The sequence below is a fragment of the Camelus ferus genome, chromosome 3 (genome assembly GCF_009834535.1).
Source record: "Camelus ferus isolate YT-003-E chromosome 3, BCGSAC_Cfer_1.0, whole genome shotgun sequence".
Taxonomy (NCBI): domain Eukaryota; kingdom Metazoa; phylum Chordata; class Mammalia; order Artiodactyla; family Camelidae; genus Camelus; species Camelus ferus.
The window spans coordinates 94,652,251-94,676,092 of NC_045698.1; the positions used below are offsets into that span (position 1 = coordinate 94,652,251).

The window sequence follows — 23,842 nt, forward strand, 5'->3', positions numbered from 1 at the left end:
CCTTGTCCTCAGCCAAGGGTAATAGATGGCTGTGTGTTCCTAAGGATCTCCTCAGGACACCTCCTAGCAGCTTCTGCAACCCGTTCCAAGTCTAACACTCAAGAGAATCTTTTAAACTTGTAATGTAAGCTGGCCCTGCCCTAACCTGGGGCCCTGTGGGGGTGCTGCCTTCATACCGCATGTCTAGGTGGGACCCAGGGAGAGACTGACTCATTTCAATCTCTGCTCAAATCCTTTCTCTTAAGTCATATGCGCTAAGGAAGCAATACTTTCTAAAATATCTCTTGAGACCTATGGCTTGGTGCTAAAATAAGAACACAGAAAATGGCTGGCTGTTAAACAACTCCTGCCACACACCTGCAAACCTTGTCATTACAAGTTATGATCTCAGCAAAAAAGTCAACTTTGGATGTAACCCACACTGATACTTAACAGAACCCTGTCTGAAAATGGGCTGCCAGAGTCATAGGAAGGATGGGACCAAAGCACTAACTCAGAAGGATATACAGGCCCCCCCCCAATGTTCACTGCAGCATTATTTATAGTAGCCAAGGCGTGGAAGCAACCTAAATGTCCATTGATGGATGAATGGATAAAGAAAATACAATATATGCATTTATATAATATAATGTAATATTATTCAACCATAAAAAAGAAGGAAATCTTACCATTTTTGACAATGTGCATGGACCTCCAGAGCACTATGCTAAAGTGAAATAAATCAGACAGAAATACAATTCTTTTTTTTTTAAGAATTTTTAGAGCCTTTATTTTTTTTTTAACATTTTTTATTGATTTGTAATCATTTTACAATGTGTCAAATTCCAGTGTTCAGCACAATTTTTCAGTCATTCATGGACATACACACACTCATTGTCACATTTTTTTCTCTGTGAGTTACCATAACATTTTGTGTATATTTCCCTGTGCTATACAGAAATACAATTCTGTATGATCTCACTTGTATGTGTAATCTATAAAAAAAAAAAAAAAGAACTCCTGGAAACAGAGAATAGACTGGTTATGGCCAAATAAAGGAGTGGGGGTAGAGTGAAAGGGGTCCAAATGTACAAGCTTCTAGGTTATAAAATAAATAAGTCCTGGGGATCTAATGTATTGCATGATGCCTATAGTTAACAAGACTATGTTGCATATTTGAAAGTTGCTAAGAGAGTAGATCTGAAAAGTTCTCATCACAAGAAAAAACTCTTTGTAACTAGGTGGTGATGGATGTTAACTAGACTTACCGTGGTGATCATTTCACAATATATGTCAAGTCATTATGTTGTAAACCTAAAACTTAGACATTGTTATATATTAATTATAAGGCAAAAAAAAAAAAGAAAAAAGAGTGGGTTCCTGGCAAGGTCAGGAGATGAAAGGGAAGAGCACCACCAACACTAAAGGAGCAGCAGGTGGGATTCCAGATCCCCAGGGAAGGAGGCGTGTGGTCAGCCCTGCTCATGAGCATGTGGATGGCAGCAATGTGAATGGGGGTCCTCCTCCCGGCATTCTGTTTCTAGATGTTAAATATCTGGTTCCCTGCCTGAAATTTTATAAGAGCAAATTACTAAATGATTCCCATAGCATGAAGGGAAAACAGAAGCTGAGTCCAAGTCCAAATGCTAATGCAAGTTTCTGCATTAAAAGAGCATTCATTACAGGCTTGAACTGAGGCCGGCTGGGGCTGCCAGAGTGAGCTGGAGGAAGAGAGAGAGAATGTTGCCTTTGATGTTTGGTGGTCGGGTTTCTGCTGGCTGTGGTAGTGAACCTATCTTGTCCCGCCAAAAAGTAAGGCTGTTATTTAGAAGGGAGGGAGCCCACATTTGAAGTTCTGTATTAACACTGCTACAAATGATAGCAAGCTTTTTATTTCTAGGCCACTTTTATGTTGCAGAGACCAAAGCAACTTGCCTAATGTGGGTTTTGCCCACTCCTTTTAGAGTAGTAATTTTAAAGGGGCTTTAATTTAATGGAACAAATTGGCATGCCAGAAAACCCCCAGCGGTGGTGGAGACGGTCTGCAGCACTTTAAAGGCTCTCCTTCCCTGCCTGAATGTTCCAAGTTCTGGAGTCTTTGTGGGCCTGCCCTCTGCCTGGGGAGGGAGCAGGGCAGGGGGCGCCGTTGTGTGTGAGCAGCTCTGTGTGCCAAGCCAAGAGCGAGGATAAACGAGAGTAAATGGGACCCCAGTCTGCCCTTGAAGCCTTCAGCCTAAGGGAGCAGGATGGAAAGGGGAAAGAAGATGTCCCCTGTGAATCCAAAGTAGAAACAAGGAAGGGCCATGAGGAAGTCAGAAAAAACGTGACGGGGAGATCAGCGCCAGGCAGAGGGGAGCAGGTGGAGGAGGCGTATTTTAGATGTGCCTCACAAGATGGGAAGGATTTGGGCAAGAAATAGTACAGAAGACAGATCGAAGGGGTAAGCGTGTAGGAAACTCTGAGGTATGCTTGGGGAAGAGTAAGTCCTCCAGTTTGGTTGGAAAGTGAGGGAATGTTTGGAGGAAAGTCTGGGAAGAGTAGCCAGGGCCAATTTGGGAGGGTCTGGCTTAGGGACAGGGCTAGGGGCTGCCTTAGTAGCCCCAGTGAGAAGAGGTGAGTGTGCAGCTGTGAGGGCCTGCGGATGGTGGCTCTCAGCATTGGCTGCATGCGGAGTCAGCCTGGGAGCTTAGAAACTGCTGCTTGGACCACAGGACCTGAGGTGTGGCCTTGGGCTTCATGATTTGTGATTCTAAGGTGCTGCCAAGAACCTCTGGTTTGTGGCAGATTCTGGTTCAGTGGGGTGGGGCTGAATCAGAATCAAGGGCCTGTAGGACCTGGCCACTCCACACCAGCAGGGCTCCTGCCTGCAGTTTAACCTTCCCAGGAGGGAACACTGAGAACCCTTTGGCCTCTTTCGTCTAGTTGGCTCTGGGATGCTAGGCCCCTGCTGAGGGAGGGCAGCCCTGTTCACTAGTGGTTGCTAACCTTCAGGGACAAACGGGGACTTTAAACTGAAGCACGCATATCCCTGGGGCTACAGGAAACCCTTCGGGGGCGGGGGCATGCAGAGTTGTGAGCAGAATCAATTTTCTCAGCCTCCACATGTATGCTCTCCTCCAGCAGATCTGCCTGATGTAGGCAGACCTAAATTCCGGATGACAGAAACTGGTTTGGAGGGCTGATGAGGAAAGAAGACAGCAAAGGGGGCCGAGGAAGTTAAGGGCTGAGACTGAAAGGTAGTAGAATCAAATTTGTCTATTTTATAGAATTTCCTGTATGCTCCCGGGTTTCATAGCAAGTGTCATGAATATTTGTTGTTGTTACTGATATTTTCAAGATGGATATACAAGTTGTTTCCAGAGGTATGAAGAATTTACAGGTAGCTCAACCTAAATTAAATAAATTGTCACACACACACACAAAATACTTAATACTGATTCACCTGTGCCACCTCCCCTTTCCTACTGTCCTCTTTTACACTTGCAGAAGCAAGATTTCCCTCTCTGCTGTCTTACATGGGGCATTGCACCAGGACGCAGAAGTCCCCAGGGCACCCAACAAAAGGCCACTAGATAATGCAGGCTCCCAAGATCAAAGCAAGAAGTCGTGAAGGAGTTGCATGTGTTTTCCTGAGGCTTATCTGTCTCTGCTGGGATTAGAGTTTGCAGAGAGATAGTTGTCAGGAGGGCGGATAGAATACTTTTATCTGAGGTAAAAAATGAAACTGTACTTTTCTGGCTCATGTTGACTCTGAGGACTGTCTTTGCAAATCAAATGTTAAATCAAATAATACTAATACCAATGATTGCAAACACCAGCAGTGGGGACCAGATCGTATTCTAAACAGTTTACCTGAATACACCCATTTAATCCCCCCAGTAGCCCTATAAGTACCTATACCAGTAGCTATAAGTAGGTACTGTTATTATTCCCAGTTTATAGAGAAGTGTAAAGTTACATTGATGGTAAAGTTAAGTAACTTTCTCAAGGTCACATGACTGGTCGGGGTAGAGTCGGTCTATATAGAGACATTTTCTATGAATTGTATGTGCTAAATCTACATTTTCAATATTTTGACAAAAATATAATGTAATACGTATACTCAAAATACAGTATTCTTCATCTTTGGCAGTTATTTAAACATATGATAAAAACTTTAAATATCAACGTTAACATTTGGTTCCGTGACTGTGCGATCTTTGCCCAGTCCCACCCTTTCTGAGGTTCAGTGCCTCCTCTGTAAAAACGAGGCCAACCATCCCCACTCAGCAGGGTTGTTGGAAGATCAGATGAGGGAGCCCAAGAAGTGTCCTGGCCTGCAGCCAGTTCTGGTGAATGGTGGATATTATTAACGTGGTTGGCATCTGGAAAACCGTCTTGGCATGTGGTAAGAGCTCCCTGAATGTGAGCGCCCTTCCCCTTATTAATGGTTACCAGCTTTTATTCCTATGGAAGCCCATACATCTCATGGAGAGTGGGAGCATGACGTGGCTAGGTTCTGTGCCTCTCTTGTCTTCCCTTTTCAAACTACCTCGAAGAAGACCTCACAGTACACTTCCTCAGCAGGCCGTCCCTGAGTAATTAAGCCTCATGATAACCTTTCTCTTCCCTGATCATTTGACTGGCTTCCTGTAGGTACTCCATAAATAAGTTAATTAATAAGTGAATGAATGCTGGGAATAGGGTAGTGAATGAGGCCAGTGTTTCAACCCCCACTCGCCAAACCTGCAGTCTATGGCATCAGACATTTATGACATTGACAGATGCCACAGAAGGAAAACAAACAGGGCCAGGGCAAGCCCAGAGAAAGGGCATCAAGGAAGGGAAGGACTCCTGGAGGAAGTGTTGCCTAAACTAAAATCCAATGGACAAGTGGAGGCCAGACATCAGGCTTGTCTGTGAACCGTGTGTTCAGAGGCTTGGAGGTAAGAAAGACCTTGCTGGACCCTGAGAATGGAAAAGACTTTAGTAAACTTGGCCATGGAGAGGAAAGTTTCCCAGTCATAGATTTCATCTTTTGCCTTTCGTTGCCTCTCCCGGATGATGGTATGCCCTGGAAGGCACCAAGAGTCTCCTGCATCTTTTGTGTTTATCATCATATGTGCTCCACTATGCAACGCCCACCACCAACACTTGAGTAAATGCTCATTGTGTGTTGAACTTACCAGAAAAGGAGGCCAAGAGCTTCTCTGGAGCTCTTCTCATACCTCCGTGGGTCTGGGCAGCGCTGCGTGGAACCCTGTCTAGCCAGGAAAAGGGCTCACAGAACCCCATCTACTGCCATGCTCTGAATTATCTTTTCATGCATTATTAGAAAATCAGAATTATGTAAAAGCATTTCACCTCCCAGGGGCGTGTACCCCAGTGGTCCTGGGGCTGAGGCCACGGGCCTATGGGATGATGAGATGTGTGGCTTGTGTTGGCCTGCCTTTCATATCTGACACCAGGGAAGGGCAGATAGTCAGCCGCAGGGACAGAAATGTAGGATTTGTCCGTTTACGCTCTGATTCTGTTGCTGGCAGGTTGGATCCCATCACCAGCAGACAGACGGCCTTTCTTGGTACCCAACAGTGGCCCTGGCCAGCCACATGCTCTCCCTCTCTCCCTCTTGCCCTTCTGGGCTTTCTGTCCAAGTCTGCAAATTTTACGCCTGCAAATAACTCAGGGAAACAAGCTCTGGTCACTGACAAATCAAAACCAACTGAGATCAGATGTATCTTTTGAGGCACGAAAGCAAGGATTTTCTCCGATTTTTCAGAGCATTCCTAATCACAGAATTTTCCTGGAAATCCACATGTAAGTGCCACTTGTGGTCTGAAAAGCCACGACATTCATTCTTCTGGTTGGCTCCAAGGTGGTCAGTGATACTACTGCACAGGCCAGCTTACTCCCTCTCTGTCTCCTGGAGAAGGCCACCTGTATGTCAATCCAGTTTTCAGTTTTAAAAATTCAGGGTTAATTTTCCCTGTGGTTGGAATGAGCAGGTTGGCTGGCAAGCAAAAATCAGCAGAAGAAGGAGGTTTTCCCGAAAGGCAGAAGAAGACTGAAGCAGAAGTGAGAAGCCTGGACTCTGTTGGCCTGGCCTTAACGGCCTTGGGCCTCTTGGAGCCTGGCTGGTCCATGACCAGAGTCTGTGGTCCAGGTTGAAGTTTCCCATGTGTGGAGTCTGGCTAGTTGAAGTCTGCCAGGACCTACCTTTTTCTAAGAGCACCTCTTTTGCTACTGAAAGCAGGCCCGACTGTCCTGTGGGAGTGCTTTTATGTGCATATTGTGTAGAATGTCTTCCCTGACAAATCTCCTCTGACCCGAGTCACTGCTGGCTTGGGGTGTGTGCCCCACCTGAGACTGTAAGCACCCTGAGGTCAGGAACAAGCCTGACCTCCTACCTTTTCTTTCAGGAACTATAGAGGAAGCACTTCACCAATGGTGAGGACAAGGCCATGTACCGTTTCCATAGTGATGGGATGTTTGCCCCAGATCCAGCCCCCCTCTTTCTACATCGTTAAGGTCTGTTAGAGGAAGGCAGCTCTCTCAGGAGACGCCTCGCACTGAGGTTCTTGTGTTTGACTGTAATCAACTCTGTGGCCTGTGCCCGCTAAACACTCAGCAAGGGCCATGCTTTCAGCCAAGCATGTCCTCTGAAATGAAAATACAAACAGGCCATTTTGCCGGGACCAGTAGCCGCCTGCTGTTAGCTGGGGAGGAAGGGCTTTCATTAGTTATTGTCACCGAGCTGACACTGTGCCAAGCCCCACATCTGGAAACAGTTAGGACGAAAGAGGCACGAAAGCCCAGGCCTCATGACCCTGCAGTCTTCCTTTCTTCTGCTCTATTTATTAATTTACCAGTTTGGAATGATCAACTTGGGTCCCCAGTGTAAATTATAGGGACCAAAGTTAAAAAGAGGCCATGACTGTCACAATACTCTGAAAACAGGCCACGGTCTTTTTATGGGGTCTCGGATGAACTTCGTGTCTAAATAAACATATTTTTGAAGTTGCGTATTGTGTTGGACTTTAATCACCAAGCCAAGCCTTTATAAGCTCTGCCTTGAGCCCCAGGCCCCTCCCCAGCTCGGCACAACTCGGCCACATCTGTCTCAGAGGCCCTATACAATTTGCACTTCATGTATTTGGACACACACAGGTCTGCCGTTTGCACATCACACAGACACACACAGAGATGCACACTTCTTGTCCCCTTCCCTCTGTTTTCCTTAAACTGTAAGCAACTAGAAAGCTTAGAAGGAGCTTGAATGTGTTTGCATGTCACCAGCACACACGTCATTAGTCGTGATGCTGCCCTGAAGATGCAGGAGAGCCTGAAAGGCCTCAGGCTCCTCTCTGGTGCTTACTGGTTTTGGAGCTGGGAACATGCTCACATAGTCTATTTTTGAGAAGGACTGAACAGTAAGCCTTAGGATATTTAGTAGATTTCTAAACAATGGAGGGGGAAAAAAACATCCAGGATGATCCTAAATAGAATAATCACGATGGCATTTTCCTTGGCCATTAAGAATGGATGCACAGACAAGCAGTGCTTTCAGATTCTTGTGTCTCGGGAACTGTAAAGCACTAATGAGAACCAGAAACCCAGACCAGCAAGTATGTCTCTGGTACTAACCCTGTCTCCGGTCTCTGGTTTGATGAGTTGCAGTCTACCTTGCTCACTTGGCTTCCCTCTCAACCAGATGATGAATCACCTCTTCTGGGAAGAATCCGCCATCCCCTGCCGCCCCTCCCACCCTCCACTACCCCCCACCCCGCCCCCGCCCCGTGGTTGGGTACTTCCCTTTGGAGTTCCTTTCATACCGAGCCATGTATCAGGCACTTACTTCATTGTATGTGCGCCTGGCTCCCCGACCAGACGGAGCGCCTCGTGTTTAGAAAATGATTGACTCATCGCTAGAGCTACAGCAGGCAGCCCACGCTGGGCTGGTAGCATGAGATCAGGGAGTGTTTGTAGAATTCATCCAGAACCACTCTCTGCAGCAAGCTGGTTGTCCATACATTGTCAATAGTATTTTTTTTTAATGATGTAGAGCAATAGGACTAACTCAAACTCTAGTTCAACTGTGACTTCAGAACCGTGCTAATTCTTGTAGGCAAATCTTTTCTGCAGACTCCAGGAGTCATTTTAATTCTTTCATTGTCCTGGAATTTTATTGTATTAAATATTCATTAAAGCGACCTTACCATTAGTTTGAAGGACTAGACACAGAGAATTCATCTCAGGCACAGATAATTAATATTTGATCAGTGATATTTAAAAAGGAATAAAAGAGTTGATTTTTTTTAACATGCCTTGCCAAAGTGTTGTCACATGTGGGATTGTGCCAATTACTAGAAAAAAAAATTACCTTTCACTTCTTATTTTACATACTTTTGTGGTGCTTTAAAAGAAACAATGATCTCTTAGTATATTAGTTCCTCCCCAGTGTGAGCTACATTAGGAAAGAAAATGATCCATCCTGCCAATCAAAGAGTCAGACAGAGGTCACTGTGAAGGCACAGAAGGCTGTAAAAGGGGTCTAGACAGTGAAGGTGACACGGTGGGACCTTGCCGGCTCCTGCTGCAGTGTGTTTAAGAATCCCACATGAGCTAAGACCATAAATTAGCACCTGGAGCCCAGCGGAGACCTGAAGGTAAATTGAGGTGTGGCTGGGGGATGGCCCTTCCGGAGGTCCTGGGCTGCAGGGGGCCCAGTGTCAGTGCTGCAGACTCCCTGGGGTGTCTTCCCAGACCCCGAGAAAAGACGGATGTGCTTCTCACACACTCAGGGAACCAATCCCCTCTTGCCCATGCTAGCCGAGGAGCATTCTTATCTGTTTAACTCAATTTCTAGAGACTTCATCAGAGGCAGACCCTGCAACTGCATGATTTGGAGGAGCCAACAGCCAGGGCTGCAGGAGCAGCAGTAGCCCTGGGCTCATCGTCCCCTCCCTCCCCGTCCCTGGAAGCACTGGCTCCCTCACTTCCACCAAGCAGCAGACACACAGCACTCTTTTTTCAGGCTGGGAGTGGCCGTGGCAAGTTTGTTAAGGATTGCTCAATAACTTGAGCTGATCCTCTCCAAGGAATACTGATATCCTGGTGAAATTAAATAGTGGTTCCAGCAGCTCCATTGCCCTGTCTGTCTAGGGTCGGAGGGGAGGGACTGTGCTGGCTGCTTTCCTACACAAGACTGCCTTGCTCACCAGAGCGGCTCCTGGGGACTTGCAGGGGTTTGCTCAGTGAACGTCTGTGCCAGGGAGAGAAGGTTCCAAGGATTTCAAAAAATGCACAACTGCACTAGCTGGAGAGGGACCTAGTGCAGTGGTCTAGGTGGGGCAGGTGCTGGAAGCTGGCTTGTTGCCCTTCAGATGCTGACTCCTACCGACGAGCTTCATCCCTCCTCTGGCAATTGTTTCACCTCTCCCAGCCTTGCCTTCCTCATCTGTAAAACAGGAAAAATGATGATACCCAACCCACAGGATTACTTTAAGGATGGAAGGACTTGATGCGTAGAAAGTACTTAGAACAGCACCTGCCATTGGTAAGCGGCAGTTCTTTACCAGGCCAGTGTTCTGTGTGTGCACAGGCATGCACACAGCCACTCTCCTGCCTGCTTCCCTGCATCACTCTCAACCTCAGAGCCTTTCCTGGACTCTGCCCCACCTGGGGGAACCTCAGAGACTTCCCTCTGAGACAGCTTTTGCTGTCTTTAGAAGCAGCTATCCAAGCTCCTTTATGTGCCTCCTCTTGTCATAGCGTTTACCCCCTTCATGTCTGGTGAAATATCAGGAGCCCCATGAATGATAAGAGTGAAGCAGAAAATGCTGGGAGAGGTTGGGGAGGGGCTGTGGCACTAGCCGATGCTGGTAAGTGTGCCCTTGGGTCTGTCCTGTTGGAGGGGCCCAGAGCCTGACTGCTAGGTGAGGAGGAGTGGAGGGCGCAGAGGAGTCGGGGCAGGTGTTGTGAAGTGATGGGTTTAATTTTGTCCTTTCATTCGAGGGTAAAGGTGCTGATCTGGAGAATGCATATTCTAAAACGTTAAACCCAGCAGGCAGAATTGTGTGGCTTTTATCCCCCAAGCTCCCCAGCCTGCACAGATTGCCTTCTGTACATGGATTCCAAGGTCCAGGGTTTTATGGGCGAGGCAGAGTGGTGTCAGGTTAAGAACAGTTTCTTAGGCACTTTTCACGTGGCTCTCAGAATGGCTGCTCTGGAGCCAGCAGCTTCCCCTTTCCGTTCTCTGATGCTGGCACAGCTTTGTGGCTGATGAAGTGACACTTTCTTTTCACCTAGCCTGGGGGAACAGTCTGTGAATTTGGGAGCACCAGCCCCCCAGATACTCTGACTCCTTCCTGCTGGGACTGAACACCCGGCTAGGGAGGGTGGGGAGGAGAGTCAGGACCAATGTTCCTTAAGGCCCTTCAGAGTCTCTGTCTGACGCAGGGGGCCACACCAGTCAGTCTAGTCCAAGATGTGGCGTGAAGCAGCCACCTAAGACAGTGCCAGTCTCTGTCCAGAATCCACTGGAAGAGGCATAAATTGCACTAGCAGGGATTTAGGCTAGACCTTTCCAAACACAGTCAGCCAATCAATTAATGAATCTGTAAACGTTAGCAGGGCTCTGTGCTTACAAAAGAAGCACTGGCCAACTGTGATGGCAGACCCAAGGGCTAAAGGCTAGAGGTTGGACACGGCAAAAGAGAGTCTCCGTGAGGTAGGAAGGTCATGGACGAGAGACCAGCTGAAAGAACAGCAGCGCAGAAAGGTTAAGGAATTTGCCTGAATACACACAGCTTCTCAGTAACAAAGCTGGTCTTGAAGGGAGAGTATTACACGAGTAAGTGGAGGAAAAGAGGAGCCCAGTGCTCTGCACAGAGGAAGCAGAAGTGGGGCTCTGTGGGCTGTGTGGGGGGAGGGCGGAGGAAGTACTCACCCTGCAGGAGCCAGAGCTGACTCTGGGACACATGGGAGAGCAGCCTAGAAGGATGAAAAAGAATTCCATGGAGGGCTTAGAGGCCAGGCACAACAGAGGGAGGGCAACACGTTAGAAGTATTTTGGTGTAGAGATTACGGGTGGACAAGGTTTATGCTTTAATGTAGCCTTTTCAGTGTGTTCCAAGCTTTGTATAATGTGCATGTATTTCTTTTTAAATCAGGGGTGGGGTGGGGGGGAGATGTTCATTTTTTTAAAAAGAATAAGAAAATAGAAGACTGGATTTTCTCTCATCAACAATAGAAGCCATTGAGAGGGTCCTAAGAAAGCTATGTTTTGGCAGAAGTGGTGTTTGAGGAAGAGACGTCAGGCAGTGGTGGGAGAGATGGATGCTGGGGTGAGAGTCAGCGTGGGAGCTGATGTCAAGGAGACTGGCTGGGAGCTGTGAGTGGTGAGAGGCGAGGCCATGGGGATTGGGATATTTGAGTGGTAAATAGGGGATCAGAATCATCTAGGAGTGATTTGGAAAGAACTCTTGTAGGGTCTTGGTGACTGATTACACTGAGGGGCGGGGGGAAAGAGGAAAAACTGGCATCAAGCTTTCCAACCTTGGGCGGTGCCACTGGCACAAGTGAAAAAAGGGAGAGGAGCTAGACAGAGGAGCTCTGAGGATTATTGGCCTTGGGGATGCATTGCTTCTCTGAGGCTTTTGCCCTCCTGCAAGGAAACTGGAGGGGAGCAGAGGAAAGGCATGGGTAAGCTTTGCTTCGCAAGCCAACCATCATCTGGTAAGTTCCTTACAGTGGGCATTATTCCACGAAAGTATTTGAGGTCAGGTAATTGAAGCAATCTCAAAAGCATTCTGGAGTCCTCTCTTCTAAAGTATCTCCAAGATATTTTATCTGAGCCCAAACAAAGCAAGTATCTTCTGAAAAATCAATTTCCCTGGAAAATAAAGTTGGGTTCTAGCCAACAAGTAGCATTTGGCAAGCCCTGATTACGAAAGCTGGTGTTTGGAGAAGTTGTGAAAACAGCAAGTCATTTAGGAAAGTCAACACTGGGGACCTAATGCCATATTAGGGCTGTGACAGCTGTTCTGTCTCCATCACTTGTAGAGGCTGAAGGTGAAGGTTTATTTTAAGTTCTTGCTGTTACAAACCTGTTAGACCACCCATGGCCCCCTTTGCAGGCTTTGAAAGGAGAGAAGAATTGAAGGTGACCCGGACTGAACACAATTTCCTTTCCTTGTTCAGTGTGTGGAAGTCACTGAATACCCAACAGCTAGACCTAGAGAAAAAGCCACTTGCCCGTCCCCCAGGTGTCTTGACTGTCATTCACAGAGTGAGCCGGGCTTCAGTGAGAGCGAAGACTTCCAGTGTGGTCATTTTATTGGTACAGATTTTCAGGTGTATTTTTTTTCTTGTCAGTGGCTCTATGGCTTTGAAAAGTTTTACATAAATTGAATCCTATTTTAAAATCATCTGAGCTTTAGCTACTTAACATAAACCTGTAGGCCTGTGCTTCTCAAACTTTGAGGTGCTCACAGATGGCCTGGAGATCTTGTTTAAAATGCAGAGTCTGACTCAGGGCGGGCATGGGGAGTGGCGCCTAAGATGGTGCGTTACTAATAAGTTCCAAGTTGCTGCTGATGCAGCTGTTTGCACATCACATTTTGAGGCAAAGTTATGGAAAATCCTTGAAAAGCCAAAGCTGAATCCCCTAAATGGCACTCTAATCACCCCTTAATTTTAGTCATCAGGGATGCTTCTTGCATTTGCTTGTTAGGTGGATGGAATAATGGCTGTGTGTAAAGTACTATTCTCTGGGCTGTGTGTTGTACAAGGAATGGAAATTTTCCTCCAGATTTGATTCAGATACTTTTAAAAGTTGGAGATCTCATGCCAAAACCCACCCTTTTTTCTCCCTGGCAAGTGTTAGGGAACTGAATCGTAAGAGCTCTCTAATTTGCTACAGGATGGCAGGTTAGAAAGGCCGCATGCCCTCTGGAGATTATTTTGACCATGTCATTCATTCCATTGATGCCCAGCATCACCCAGAACTTTGGGGAGGACAGCAAAAGGGAGGCATGACGTTGGTCAGGCTGCAAATGGCAGACCTCCTGGTGACAGACCCAGAACCAGTTTCTTTCTTAGTGTCCTTTTGCGGAGAACTTCTTGGAATTACTCTCCCATCTTGATGTTTAAGCCCTGTTGTCAAGCACAACAGGGTTATTTTTGAAAACTAAGACTGTTTCTGGTGACCTTGTATAAGCCACAAAATGTGAAAGTAGTCATTTTTACAAAGTGTCTGAAAAAGTCTAGGCATTATTGTTCCGAACCAGTCTCTCTTTTCAGTCTGTCTAACACTGAAAGAAAAAGGAAATCTTTCCCAAATGAAAGTGAGCGGTGCTAGCCCTGGTTGGCGGCAGGACATCTGGGATGGGGAACCTCTGCTGCTTTCTCTGGCAGCATCTCTTCCTTGGAAAAACACCCCCCAAAGCAGCCATCTCTGGTGGGAGAACGTGTTTACATTCACAGAGTTCTGCATTTTCTGGTTTTGGGGGGGGGGGGGCAAGCGGAGGGACCTGGAAGTGGAATTTTTTTTTTACATCCAAACAGTAAATGAAGTATTACTGTAATCTCTTTCCTGAGCTCATGGAAAAACTCAAGTCATCAAATGTTAGTTTTGCAGAGGAGGGAAGTTTTACAGCGAGATTACCTGACTTGCCCCAAAGCCTGTAAACCTTGCTAGAGGGAGAGCGGGGCTGGCCGGGAAGGCACGGTTCCCAAGCTCTTACACACAAGGAGCATCTCCCCTAAAATTGTGATGCTGCCAGTGCTCCAGCCCCCGGGGAGAAGTCAAGCCCGAGCCTGAACCTCTCTGGGCACTACCCAATGCCCTGTGCCAAGCAGTCATGTTGAAACAGAGAAATGTTTTGCTTTCAATTAATTAAATGATTATTTTCAGATGATTACTTCTATAGTTTCTAAACTATCCTATCTTTTCAGTGATCTCTATTATATAATGCAATTATTGGGGGGAGGTAAGCAACTCGTATCTGTTCGATGCTTTACTTGAATTATATCATGTAATCTACCCGAGAGTCCTGTGAGGTAACTTTTGCTATCAACTCTATGAGAAAAGTAGCAATTGAGGCTCAGAGGAGTTGAACAACTTTCCCAAGGCCACACAGCTTCTAAGTAGCAGAACTGGGATTTGAACCCAGGTCCTCTACCTCCAGCATGTGTACTCAGCAGCTTTATTATATGAATGCTGTCACTTAGGCAAGGCTGGTAATCCACTTGGAGGATCCTGGCTAGGGGACCCAAGGTTTAAAGCTAAACCATCCAGCAAAGTTGCCAAAGGCTGCTTCCTTTCCTCTCAGTGTGTATCCTTTCCAGAAACTTCCATTCCTGACCCTACCCTTCTGATCAGAATCACCTTGATTTTTATAAAGGGATTATTTTACAGCAGCTGAAACTAGACAATTCGTGGAGACTGCCGTGTCCTCAGATCTCAGCCCAGCTTCCCAGCTTGTGATCTTAGCAGCCGTCCACCTTGACTCATTGAGTGGTCATTGCTAGACACCTCTTTCTTTGCACAATCTCTGAGCACGGTCAGCAGATAGGATTTTTGATGTAGAAATCATCAAAATGGTTCTTCCTATCTCTGGATTTTCTTCCCAAGGCACTAGGAAAAAAGAAAATGATAATGAACACAATGAGGAGAAGTACTCACAGATAAAGTGGAGCTAAATCCCAGGCACCCGAATGAAGAGCTTCATGCTGCAGGAGAGGCATTCTCCCCCCTCAGAAAGTTGCTTTCAGGGAGGTCCACTCATTCCAGACTGAAGTATGTGTTTGACAGTCCTCACCAGCTGGCAGAATTAGCCCCATCTGAACAGAGACTGGCAAAGGGAACATCTCCCCCAAAGTGGCAGAAGTCCCCACCCTGGGACCAGCCCCCACAGGTAGCCAGGGAAGGGAGTGTCTCAGCCCCTTCTTCTGGGGAGATGGGAAGGAAGGATACAGAGAGGGTGTCAGGGCAGGACCCAAGGTCAAAACTACCCCAGGACATCTCCTAGTCTTCAATGAGGAAGATACAAGCTGGGTTATGAATGTTCCAGAAAATGTTCTATAGTCTCGTGGTCTTTGGTTTCCTGGGTGCCAATCATAGTCTAGGAACCGTTTGGTGATAGGGTCCAGCTTGGACTCTGCCCCACCTGGCAGTGAGGGTGGTTCTCTGAAGTCCGCCTCTCCTGTGGCCTCTCGGGGTCTCCCTGTGTCTCTTTCCTTTCAGGGTTCCTTCTCTGTCTCCCCTCAATCTCTCCAGATGGGTGCTCCCTGGGGCTCTGACCTGCCATCTTCTCCTCCTCTTCCTCTGCTCTTCCTCCTCCTCTTTACCAACTCATGCTCCTGAGGGAGCTTGCCCAAATCCAGGGCTTTAGCTAGGGTTAGGTTAGGGTTAGGGTTAGTGTGGTGACTCCAGTCAGCATCTCCAGTCCTCACACCTACCCTGATCTCTAGACCTTTAAAAGCATCTCCCTCCTGCACATCTCCATCCAGGAATGAGGATGGCTTGTCAGGCACAATGCAAACACACCTGGAGTCATGCCTCACTCCCATAGGCAGCCCAGTGTGCACCTTCACCAGGGTGTCCGTCGTGCATCCGGTCATCCCAGCTAGAGACTTTGAGGTCATCCCCGACTTCCCCACCTGCTCTCTTTCCCTCCATGCCCAAGGGGTTTCCAAATCTGGTCAGTGCTACCACTGAAATCTCCCTGAAACTTGTCCCTCCTCTCCTCTCCCTCCACCATTCCCCCAAGTCAGGGCCTCATAAACTTTTGCTCCCTTGGTACTTTTTCCTCTGCCAGCCCCGAACTACTCTGCTCCATGCCTCTCCTCTCCTCACTCTGATTATCCCTCTTTCTCCTGTGGCCTTGACCTCCTCTTTCCTCCCTCCTTTGCATCAGCATCTTAACTTGTCAAGCCTCTCTTGATTCTGTCCCCTAGCTTCCACCCTGACTCCCCCTTTCCCTTCTCAGTCTTCCTGAAAGAGTCAAAACACCATTATCTGGCCTCATCCTCCTGCCTTCCCCAGCACCTCTCTGTTTCCCACACAGCAGATGCGCTTCAGATCTATCTGGTGTGCAGTGGTACTCACTGCTTACAGCCCTGTCCTGATGGAGCTCCCCCATTTCCTCCCACTCTCTGTCAGCACTCCTTCACCTCCTTGCTGGCTTCTCTCTACCATGCCTCCTCTCCGTCATCTGTCATCACCCACCTCTTACTCCCTGTGCCCCCCATAGAATCCACCCACTCTCACAGCTTCAGCCACTTACAGCTGAGGATGACTCCCACGTCTGGATCTCCATCCCAGAATCCTCGCTGGAGTCCCAGATCTTTATATTCAGCTGCCCACAAGACCCCTGGATGAATCACAAGCACCTTGAACTCAGTGTGTCCCAAACCACTTAACCTCTCCTGGCAAATTTGCTGCCCCTCTCCATGTCTCTCATTCTAGGAATGGTACCACCATCCACCAAGATGCGCCTGCCTATAATAGCACCTTAGTCATCCCTGAATCCTCCTCCTCCTCCCCCAACTCCCTAGGTACAGCCCCCAAGTTCTGCCGAGTCTGTGACCTCCTGGACACCCCTCAGTGTGCCACCTTTCTTCATGCCCACCTCCAGTACCACCGATTAAGCTCTCACCTGGTCCCCTCTTGATCAGCTGACCTTCCTGCCTCCAGTCTTGCCTTGTTTGATTTGATCCTCTCCTCACCTGCTCCTGACACTGACCTGCTTCTCCATCACCTGCAGGATTTGGCTGGGGTCTGGGCCCTGTGACATACCTTGCCTTCTCTCTATCCTTGACTCTACCTCCCCATTCTTCAGCCAGTCGGACACCTTGAGAACCCAGAATGCACACCATTTTGCCTGGCTAACTTCTTCTCATCCTTCTGGCCTAGAGCAAGTGTCACATCCTGTCAGGGCCCAGTGCCTGCTCCAGGCTCCCAAGGCCCCAGCTGCCCCTCCCCACGGCACATTATTTACAGTCCGTGGGTCTCCCAACTGTGAGCCTTTTCAGAAAAAGCCTGGATCTCATTCACTCATCCGTCTTTGTCGCCCGGGGCTAGCAGGGACAGGTAGTTGGTGGGTGATTAATAGGTGCTTGGGTGAGTACTTACCTCCTCCCAGGTGACTATTTGTTTACTTGCTCTGAGCTCCCCCAGGGCAGAGATCTTGTATTTTCTATCTCTTTGCAGCATCCTCTGGCATGTAGTGTTGCACTGACGTTTATTAAAAGAGACAGAGAATGTGTACCAATGGACGGACCCCACCCTTCTCCACGGTTTCCAAGAGTAGCTTGGAGTCTAACAAAATCTACCCCCAATTTTTTTTTTTTTTTTTTTTTTTTGGCTTCTGTCAATCGTAAGCTTTCCTCCTTATCAGTCTTAAAGTTAGCAAGCCTGAGAGAGCAGAGGGGTGCTCGTGGAATGCAGAGGCAAGTGTGATGGGACAGTATTGCAGGAATCAGCATGGACCGAGACCAGTGAGGGACCTTTGGGCTCAGGACCCTGCAGAGATCAAGGAGACAGTGAAGTAGTGTGTGGAGCTGCCTCTCCCTACTGCCTCCCCTTCCGGGAGGACCTGTAGCCCCGGGTGCCTGCAAGCCTGTCGGTGGACGGCAGAGAGGATGAGAGAGGGGGCTGGTTGTGAACGATAGGGGCGGAGGAGAGCGAGGCGGGGGCGTCGAGGGGGAGCGGGCGGGAGCGGGGCGGGCCGGGTCGGGAGGCGGGGGCGCAGTGAGCCCGCAGCCCGCCCTCCTCCCGCTCCCCGCCCCTCGGGCGGCTCCCTGCGCTCCGCTTACTTAACCTGCCGGCGGCGGCGGCGCTCGCACTCCCCGAGCCGCTCGCCCGGTCCGCGCGGCCTCTCGCTCCATGGCGCTCCTCGGGCGGCTGCTGCCCCTCGCCCTGGCGCTGGCCCTGGGCCCCGCCGCCACCCCGGCGGGCCCCGCCAGGTCGCCCTACCAGCTAGTGCTGCAGCACAGCCGCCTTCGGGGCCGGCAGCACGGGTAAGCGGGCGCCCCGTCTGGGCGACCAAGGGACGGGCCGTCGGGGGCTGTCGGAGTGGGCGGGGGCGCCGGGGACAAAGCCCGAACCCAGAGCTGGTAGCGTGGGGCGCTCGGAGGGACCAGGCCTGCAGGAGGTGGAGGGAGAGAGGTGGGGACGATGGAGGGAAAGGCTGCCTCCCGCACTGTGCAGAGGAAGTGGATGGGAGTGTTGACCCGCGACCCCACTTCAGGCCAAAAGCCTGAGGGATCCTGGGCTTTCAGCTTCTCCCAGCAGATAGCAGAGAGAGTTGGAAGCTCTTTTTCTCAGAATCACTGTGGAAAGGTGGTTAGGGCAGAGAGGGAGCCCATCCAACAGGGCACATATTCCAGTCCAGCCAGGTACTTGTCCAGCGCCTGCAGACGTGACACTGGGGTCACACAAGCTGGCAGCACCCAACGTCCCCAGGTGCCTGTTCATCTGGCCAGGCCCTCCACCCACCACCTTGGCTGCAGACAGTGCTGTCCAGGCACAGCCAGGGCAGAACGGCATCTGCTCCCCTGCCAGATGAAGGGCAGGAGAGTGTGCTGGGCCTCACACACATTGCACAGAGGGAGAAACTGAGTCTGGAGAGGATGCACCACTTCCCCATGGTTCTGCAGCATGTGCCAGAGCCGGGATTGGAATCTCTCTTAAAACAAGAGCTGGGTTTGTAAATTTGGGACATTATCATTGCAGATACTCCTGCAGGTCTTAGGGGGCAAACCCAGGCAGAAGGTCTGACCTGCTAAAGACCCTAGAGCAGACCCAGGCAGAGGTGGGCCGTGCTTCTGTGTCCTGTCCTGCTTCACACAAAGCCACGCTTTGCCGCAGCTTCCAGCCTTCCAGTTGGGTGCACCAACTCCTTTTTCACAAGGAAAAACTATATGTGGCCAGAGGTGTGTAGCAGTTCAAATGCCACTGGGTCTGGTGTTTGCACTCAGGTGGTGCCCAGACCACCATGTGACTGGGCAGATCTGCAGTCAGATCAAAACTCACTGTTGGAAGTGATCAGAATTGACTTCCCAGGACTTTACAAAGCCTTGGCCCCTACCCTCAGGAGTGTCCCTCGTTGGGAGTAGTCATCGTTGTTCCCTCTGCCTGTGTGTGGCCTTACAGTCTTACTTGGCCTACAGGTGCCCTGGGCTGCGGCGAGGGGACTGATGGGAGTGAGTCTGGCCACTCAGCAGAGTGAAAGCCATCAGGCCATGCTGCAGCCTCAGTACCCTCCCTGCAGGACAGAGGAGAGCACGGGGATGTCCCAGGGTCTTCAGGAAAATGGAAGACTCCCCTGTGACTTGGGCTGTGTACAGAAGAATGGGAGCAGGGCAGAAAGATGAGGGGGAGGTGAGCATAAAAGTAAAAATGTGAGCAACTGGCGATTTCATTGTCTCTGCCCAGCTCACCGTTGTCCCTCTGCCTTTCTCACCAAAGATGCATGTCACATTTGGGTGCTGCAGTCCATCCGGGAGGTTTCTGTTCCCTTTGTGTCTTAGCCTCTAAGTCAGAAAGAGACCCCAATCACCCTGTCACCCAGCATGGTGACTGTTCACCCTAGAGGTGTTGACAGGGTTCCAGCAGAAACCATCTCTATGGCAAACCTCCTTCCCTTCAAAGCCCAGTAGAGTCACAGACCAGCTGGAAAATAGGCTTTTTTAAAGAAATGCAAATGCCCTTTTTTATAAATTTCAGATATTAGATCAACTTCCTCCCCCCCCCACCAAACTCCTGCAGGCCAGTCCCGTTGATTAGCCACTCACAGTGCAGTTGGAAAGGCCTGTAGTGGTCTGTGAAGGGCAGAATGGGCCACGAAGTCACAGGTGTGCACCGTCCCCTAGGGAAGTCAGGATACACAGGCAGGCGAGCTGTGACAAATGGTTGCAGATGAGCATTGACTCTGACCTAACTGTCCCTGAAAACCTCACAGGGCTGCCTGGCTTTGTCTTTGGGGATGGCACCCTGTGCAAAATGGATAACCTTGTTCAAGCCCTTCTTTCAAAGTTAGAACTTCTGGGAAGGGAAGGGAAAGCCCTTTCCTGTTTTAAGGAAATGTAGTGCGCACTCCACAATGTGAAGGAAGAAATAGTAAGTGGGCCATGCTCACCCCCCTTTATCGCTGTCACCACTTTTGCTTTCATCTTCACCGCAACACAGCGAACTCTGTAGTTTGTGTTCCCATTTTACAGTTGGAGACACTGCAGCTTAGTGAGATGGAGTGACTTAGTCCAGACACAGAAAGCTGTCAAGAGAGTCAGACTATGACGTGGTCTCTTGACTCCCAGCTGTATCTGTGTTGCTAGAGAGAAGGAAAAAAATAATACTGAAAAAGAAGTAAAAATGCAGTCACACTTTCTAATATCAACAACCAAAACTGGATGGAATTTTCTGAAGCACTTGATTTTCAAATCCAAACTGAACAGCTGTGCTGTTGTACGTGAGGCAGAAGGCCCAGAAATGGCTTGCTTATTTCAGTTAAACTTCAACATGAATTTCCTTTGTGCACAGCCCACCCTTCCTACCCAAATGTGAGAGGGAGTAGGTTACAGAGAACCCCAGCCTCTGCTCCTGTCTCAAAGGGCAGCAGCCGTGGAAACACTCCACAGAAGAATGTTGGAGCCACATCCTCAAGAGACTCTGAAGATTCACCAGCCGCCCACGGAAAGTTGCAGGGAATTCATCGACAGTAATTATTTCCTGCTTGGTCAGATAGAAAAACTTCTGAAATTATACAGCAATAAATAGCACCTACGGCTGGAGTGTAGCCAGCAGGGACTCTCTCAGGATTCTCTGGGGACTGCTATAACCTGTGAATGCCAGGCAGCAAACAGAAGCAAGGGGAAGTCTGTAAAAGTCCTCTGGAGGCTTCAGGCATTTAGTCAGACCCAGCGGAGTGAGGGACAGGGGCTGTTCTCTCCAGCCTCAGTTTCTCTTGCCTTCAGATTCTTACAGTGTCCCACTAATATTTACTGTGCCTCCTGGGCCAGCTCATCTTGGGCTGCTGAACCACAAACTGGACAAGAGGTGGCATCCACATGGTAGGAGAGACAGGGCAGGGAAGTAAAGGGTCAGCGTGCCCTCTCACCCAATAACCTGGCTCTGAGTATTTGAGAATTGACCAAGTTCCTGCAGCCGATCTGATAGGGATGGCAGGTGCAGCTCTCACTGCAGTATCAATGTCTTCCTGAAAAATACCATGCATCTCAAATGATGGCTATTGATTATATGTGTAAAGTACAGAGGAAATGATATTTACAAGTGATACCTGAAGTTCTCTGGGCATCAAGGTTTTGTGAAAGTGCTTCATCTCCTCACTTTGCTTTCCTCTGGCTTGTGATTCAGCCAGATGAACTGCCTGCCTCTGGCCCAGGAAGCCCCCTTTCTCATTGTTACCACACAGCCACAGCTGCCTCCTTTCCCAGGGGCTCCCAATGAAGGTCCTGCCATCACATGGCCTGAGCACTGTTTGGGTCGGAACTTGGTACACTGGGTAAAATACAAAAGAACAAAACCCCACAGCTCTGGGAAAGCAGGCTTCTCAGCAGAGACCTGGGGCGTTTGCACAGGGTTCCTGAGGATGCTTCTGTGCCAGGTGGTCCTGGGAACAGTATTTTCAATAAGGCCATTCCAAGCTCCTCTGCATCCAGCCTGGTGCTCAGCCCCATCAAGAATGTGAAAAAAAGAACAAGGCAGAGCACTTTCCATCAGGGTATTTTGGAGGGTAATTAGAGAGAGGACACACACACTCTAATCAGTTTTGGTTTCTGTTTGGTAACTAGTGTCAAACAAGGGCTGTATCATCCATCAGAGATGACAGAAGAGTGTCACCTGGGGCACTGGAAGAGAGCTTTCTGGGGGAAATGGGACTTAAGCTGAACCCTAAGTGATAAATGATAGAGAGGTCAGTGAGTGAGCATCTCCTGCCAGCCCGGACAGCAGTCAGCCCTGCCCTCTGGTTTCCGGGATGGGCACTCCTGATAGGTGCTGTCTGGGAGCCAGGCAGCTGCCTAGGGATGCAGAGGATGTCTGTGTGTAGAGCTGTCTGGGAGGTGCTGGGGCCCGGACCTCATGACCACAGGACCAGCAATACCCACTGGGAGGCCAGGTTAAAACCTTGGATGTTTGGGTTCAGTGTGGGATGGGGATGCACAGAAAGACTGGGGCCTTCTCTCAAAGCTTCTGCTCTCAGCAAACACACCACTTTTTACAAAGTTGGTGTTCTCAATCTATAACATGTGATCTAATCACTTTAAGGTGTTTTTATTTACATTTACCAAATGTCTGTCAAAGAAGAATGCTTAAATGAAATACTGTCAGTGTATGAGGTATGTTTTGACAATATTTTAATTGGAGGGGAGTTTTGGGGGGAGCTGATGGAAATCTAAGTCAAAGTGTACCCCCAAGCCAGCCCCTGGTGCCAAGACTAAAATGACAGTATGTTCTCCATATGTAGAACATTCTGATGACCCAAAAGGGCCCACGTGATGGGAAGGACGTGGAGAGGGATGGACACGCTGACCATCTTGCTAACACTGCAGCTTTTGTTTTCAGCCCCAATGTGTGTGCTGTGCAGAAGCTCATTGGCACCAACAAGAAGTACTTCACCAACTGCAAGCAGTGGTACCAGAGGAAGATCTGTGGCAAATCAACGTGAGTATCTGTAACCACCTAAGACCCCCTCAGCCCCCCAGGAGGCTGCGCTGGGTGGGTGCCGGCTGCAGGTGCCCCCAGGCATGGGCCAGCCTTCTGAAGGATCAGGCTGCCTAAGGAGCCTTGAAGATACGTGTGCAAACATGTCAGGGAACTGTGTGCTTGGGAGTGGCATTTTGAGTAAGCTGGCCAATTTTGTCTTGCATTTTTAAGGCTCCTGACAAGACTTGGATACATTTTTCAGGGCTGATTCGGGGTTACAAGAAGCATAAAATGCACTCATGTGTCTCTAAGTGCACAGAGGTGCGTGTCTGTGTGCTTCTTAATCCTCACTAAATGATATAAATATTCAGCGGAGAAGTCATCAGCTTGACTCTGAGAAAGAAAAAACCCTTTGGTGAACTTCTACACCATTCCTGCTCTGCAATCCAGGGTAAACTCCCCAACAAGACTTAGCGGGCCTAGAAATATGCACATTATAAGACAGCATAGCATACTAAGAACACAGGCTCAGACTCCCTGTTTCAAAGGCTGGTTCTGCCACTTACCTGGACAGGTTGCTTCACCTTTGGAACCCTCAACTGCCTTGTCTGTAAAGTGTAAATAACAATAGGACTACCTCATGGGATTGTTATGGGGCTCCAATGAAGCAATGGTTATAAGAGGCTAAATCTGGTGCCTGACACACAGTGAGTGTTCGGTAAATGCTACCTGCTGTTATTTGCAAATCTTGGCCACGCAGACAGAAGTGGGAGTGCTAGAGGGTGTGGACCAGTGTGGTTACAGTAGGGCTTGTAGCTGCCTCCGTCAGTGTAGAGGGAGGGAGGTGGCAGTCTCCTTGAGCGCCCTGCTGCCTGTGTGTTCTAACAGAATTCCAGGGAAACCTAATCTGTTTTGGCACCAACCATCAACAGATCTCAAACCTGGCTCTCTCCTTCAGACAGGAATGTGTGCTGTGCAGAATTCCCTGAGCCACTTGTGAGGGCCTGACCTTCCTTTCATCAGCGCAATAAGAGAATTAAGAGATGCTTAGCCACTATCTTGAACCCTTTCCCATGTTAGAGATTTTTAAATGTATTGCTTGTGACTAGCTTTAAGAAAGGGAAAACACTCTTTCCTTAAAATATACATGGAAATACATATCCCAGCTTGTGAGCCCAATTGTGTCCTAACAGCTATCAGTCCTAGTATGAATTA

At 48.9% G+C, this 23,842-nt stretch overlaps 1 protein-coding gene across 2 annotated transcripts in view; it reads left to right on the plus strand.

Moving 5' to 3' along the window:
• The first annotated feature begins 17,772 nt into the window (after nucleotides 1-17,772).
• Nucleotides 17,773-23,842, plus strand: part of TGFBI (transforming growth factor beta induced) — a 31,834-nt gene continuing 25,764 nt past the window's right edge. Inside the window, exons 1-2 of one of the 2 annotated variants that reach the window (XM_032476806.1) lie at nucleotides 17,773-17,982; nucleotides 22,547-22,645. In XM_032476806.1, the coding sequence (XP_032332697.1) occupies nucleotides 17,849-17,982; nucleotides 22,547-22,645 (233 nt within the window). In that variant the 5' untranslated portion in view covers nucleotides 17,773-17,848. The remainder of the gene's footprint in view (nucleotides 17,983-22,546; nucleotides 22,646-23,842) is intronic. The other variant, XM_032476805.1, reaches the window with a different exon arrangement.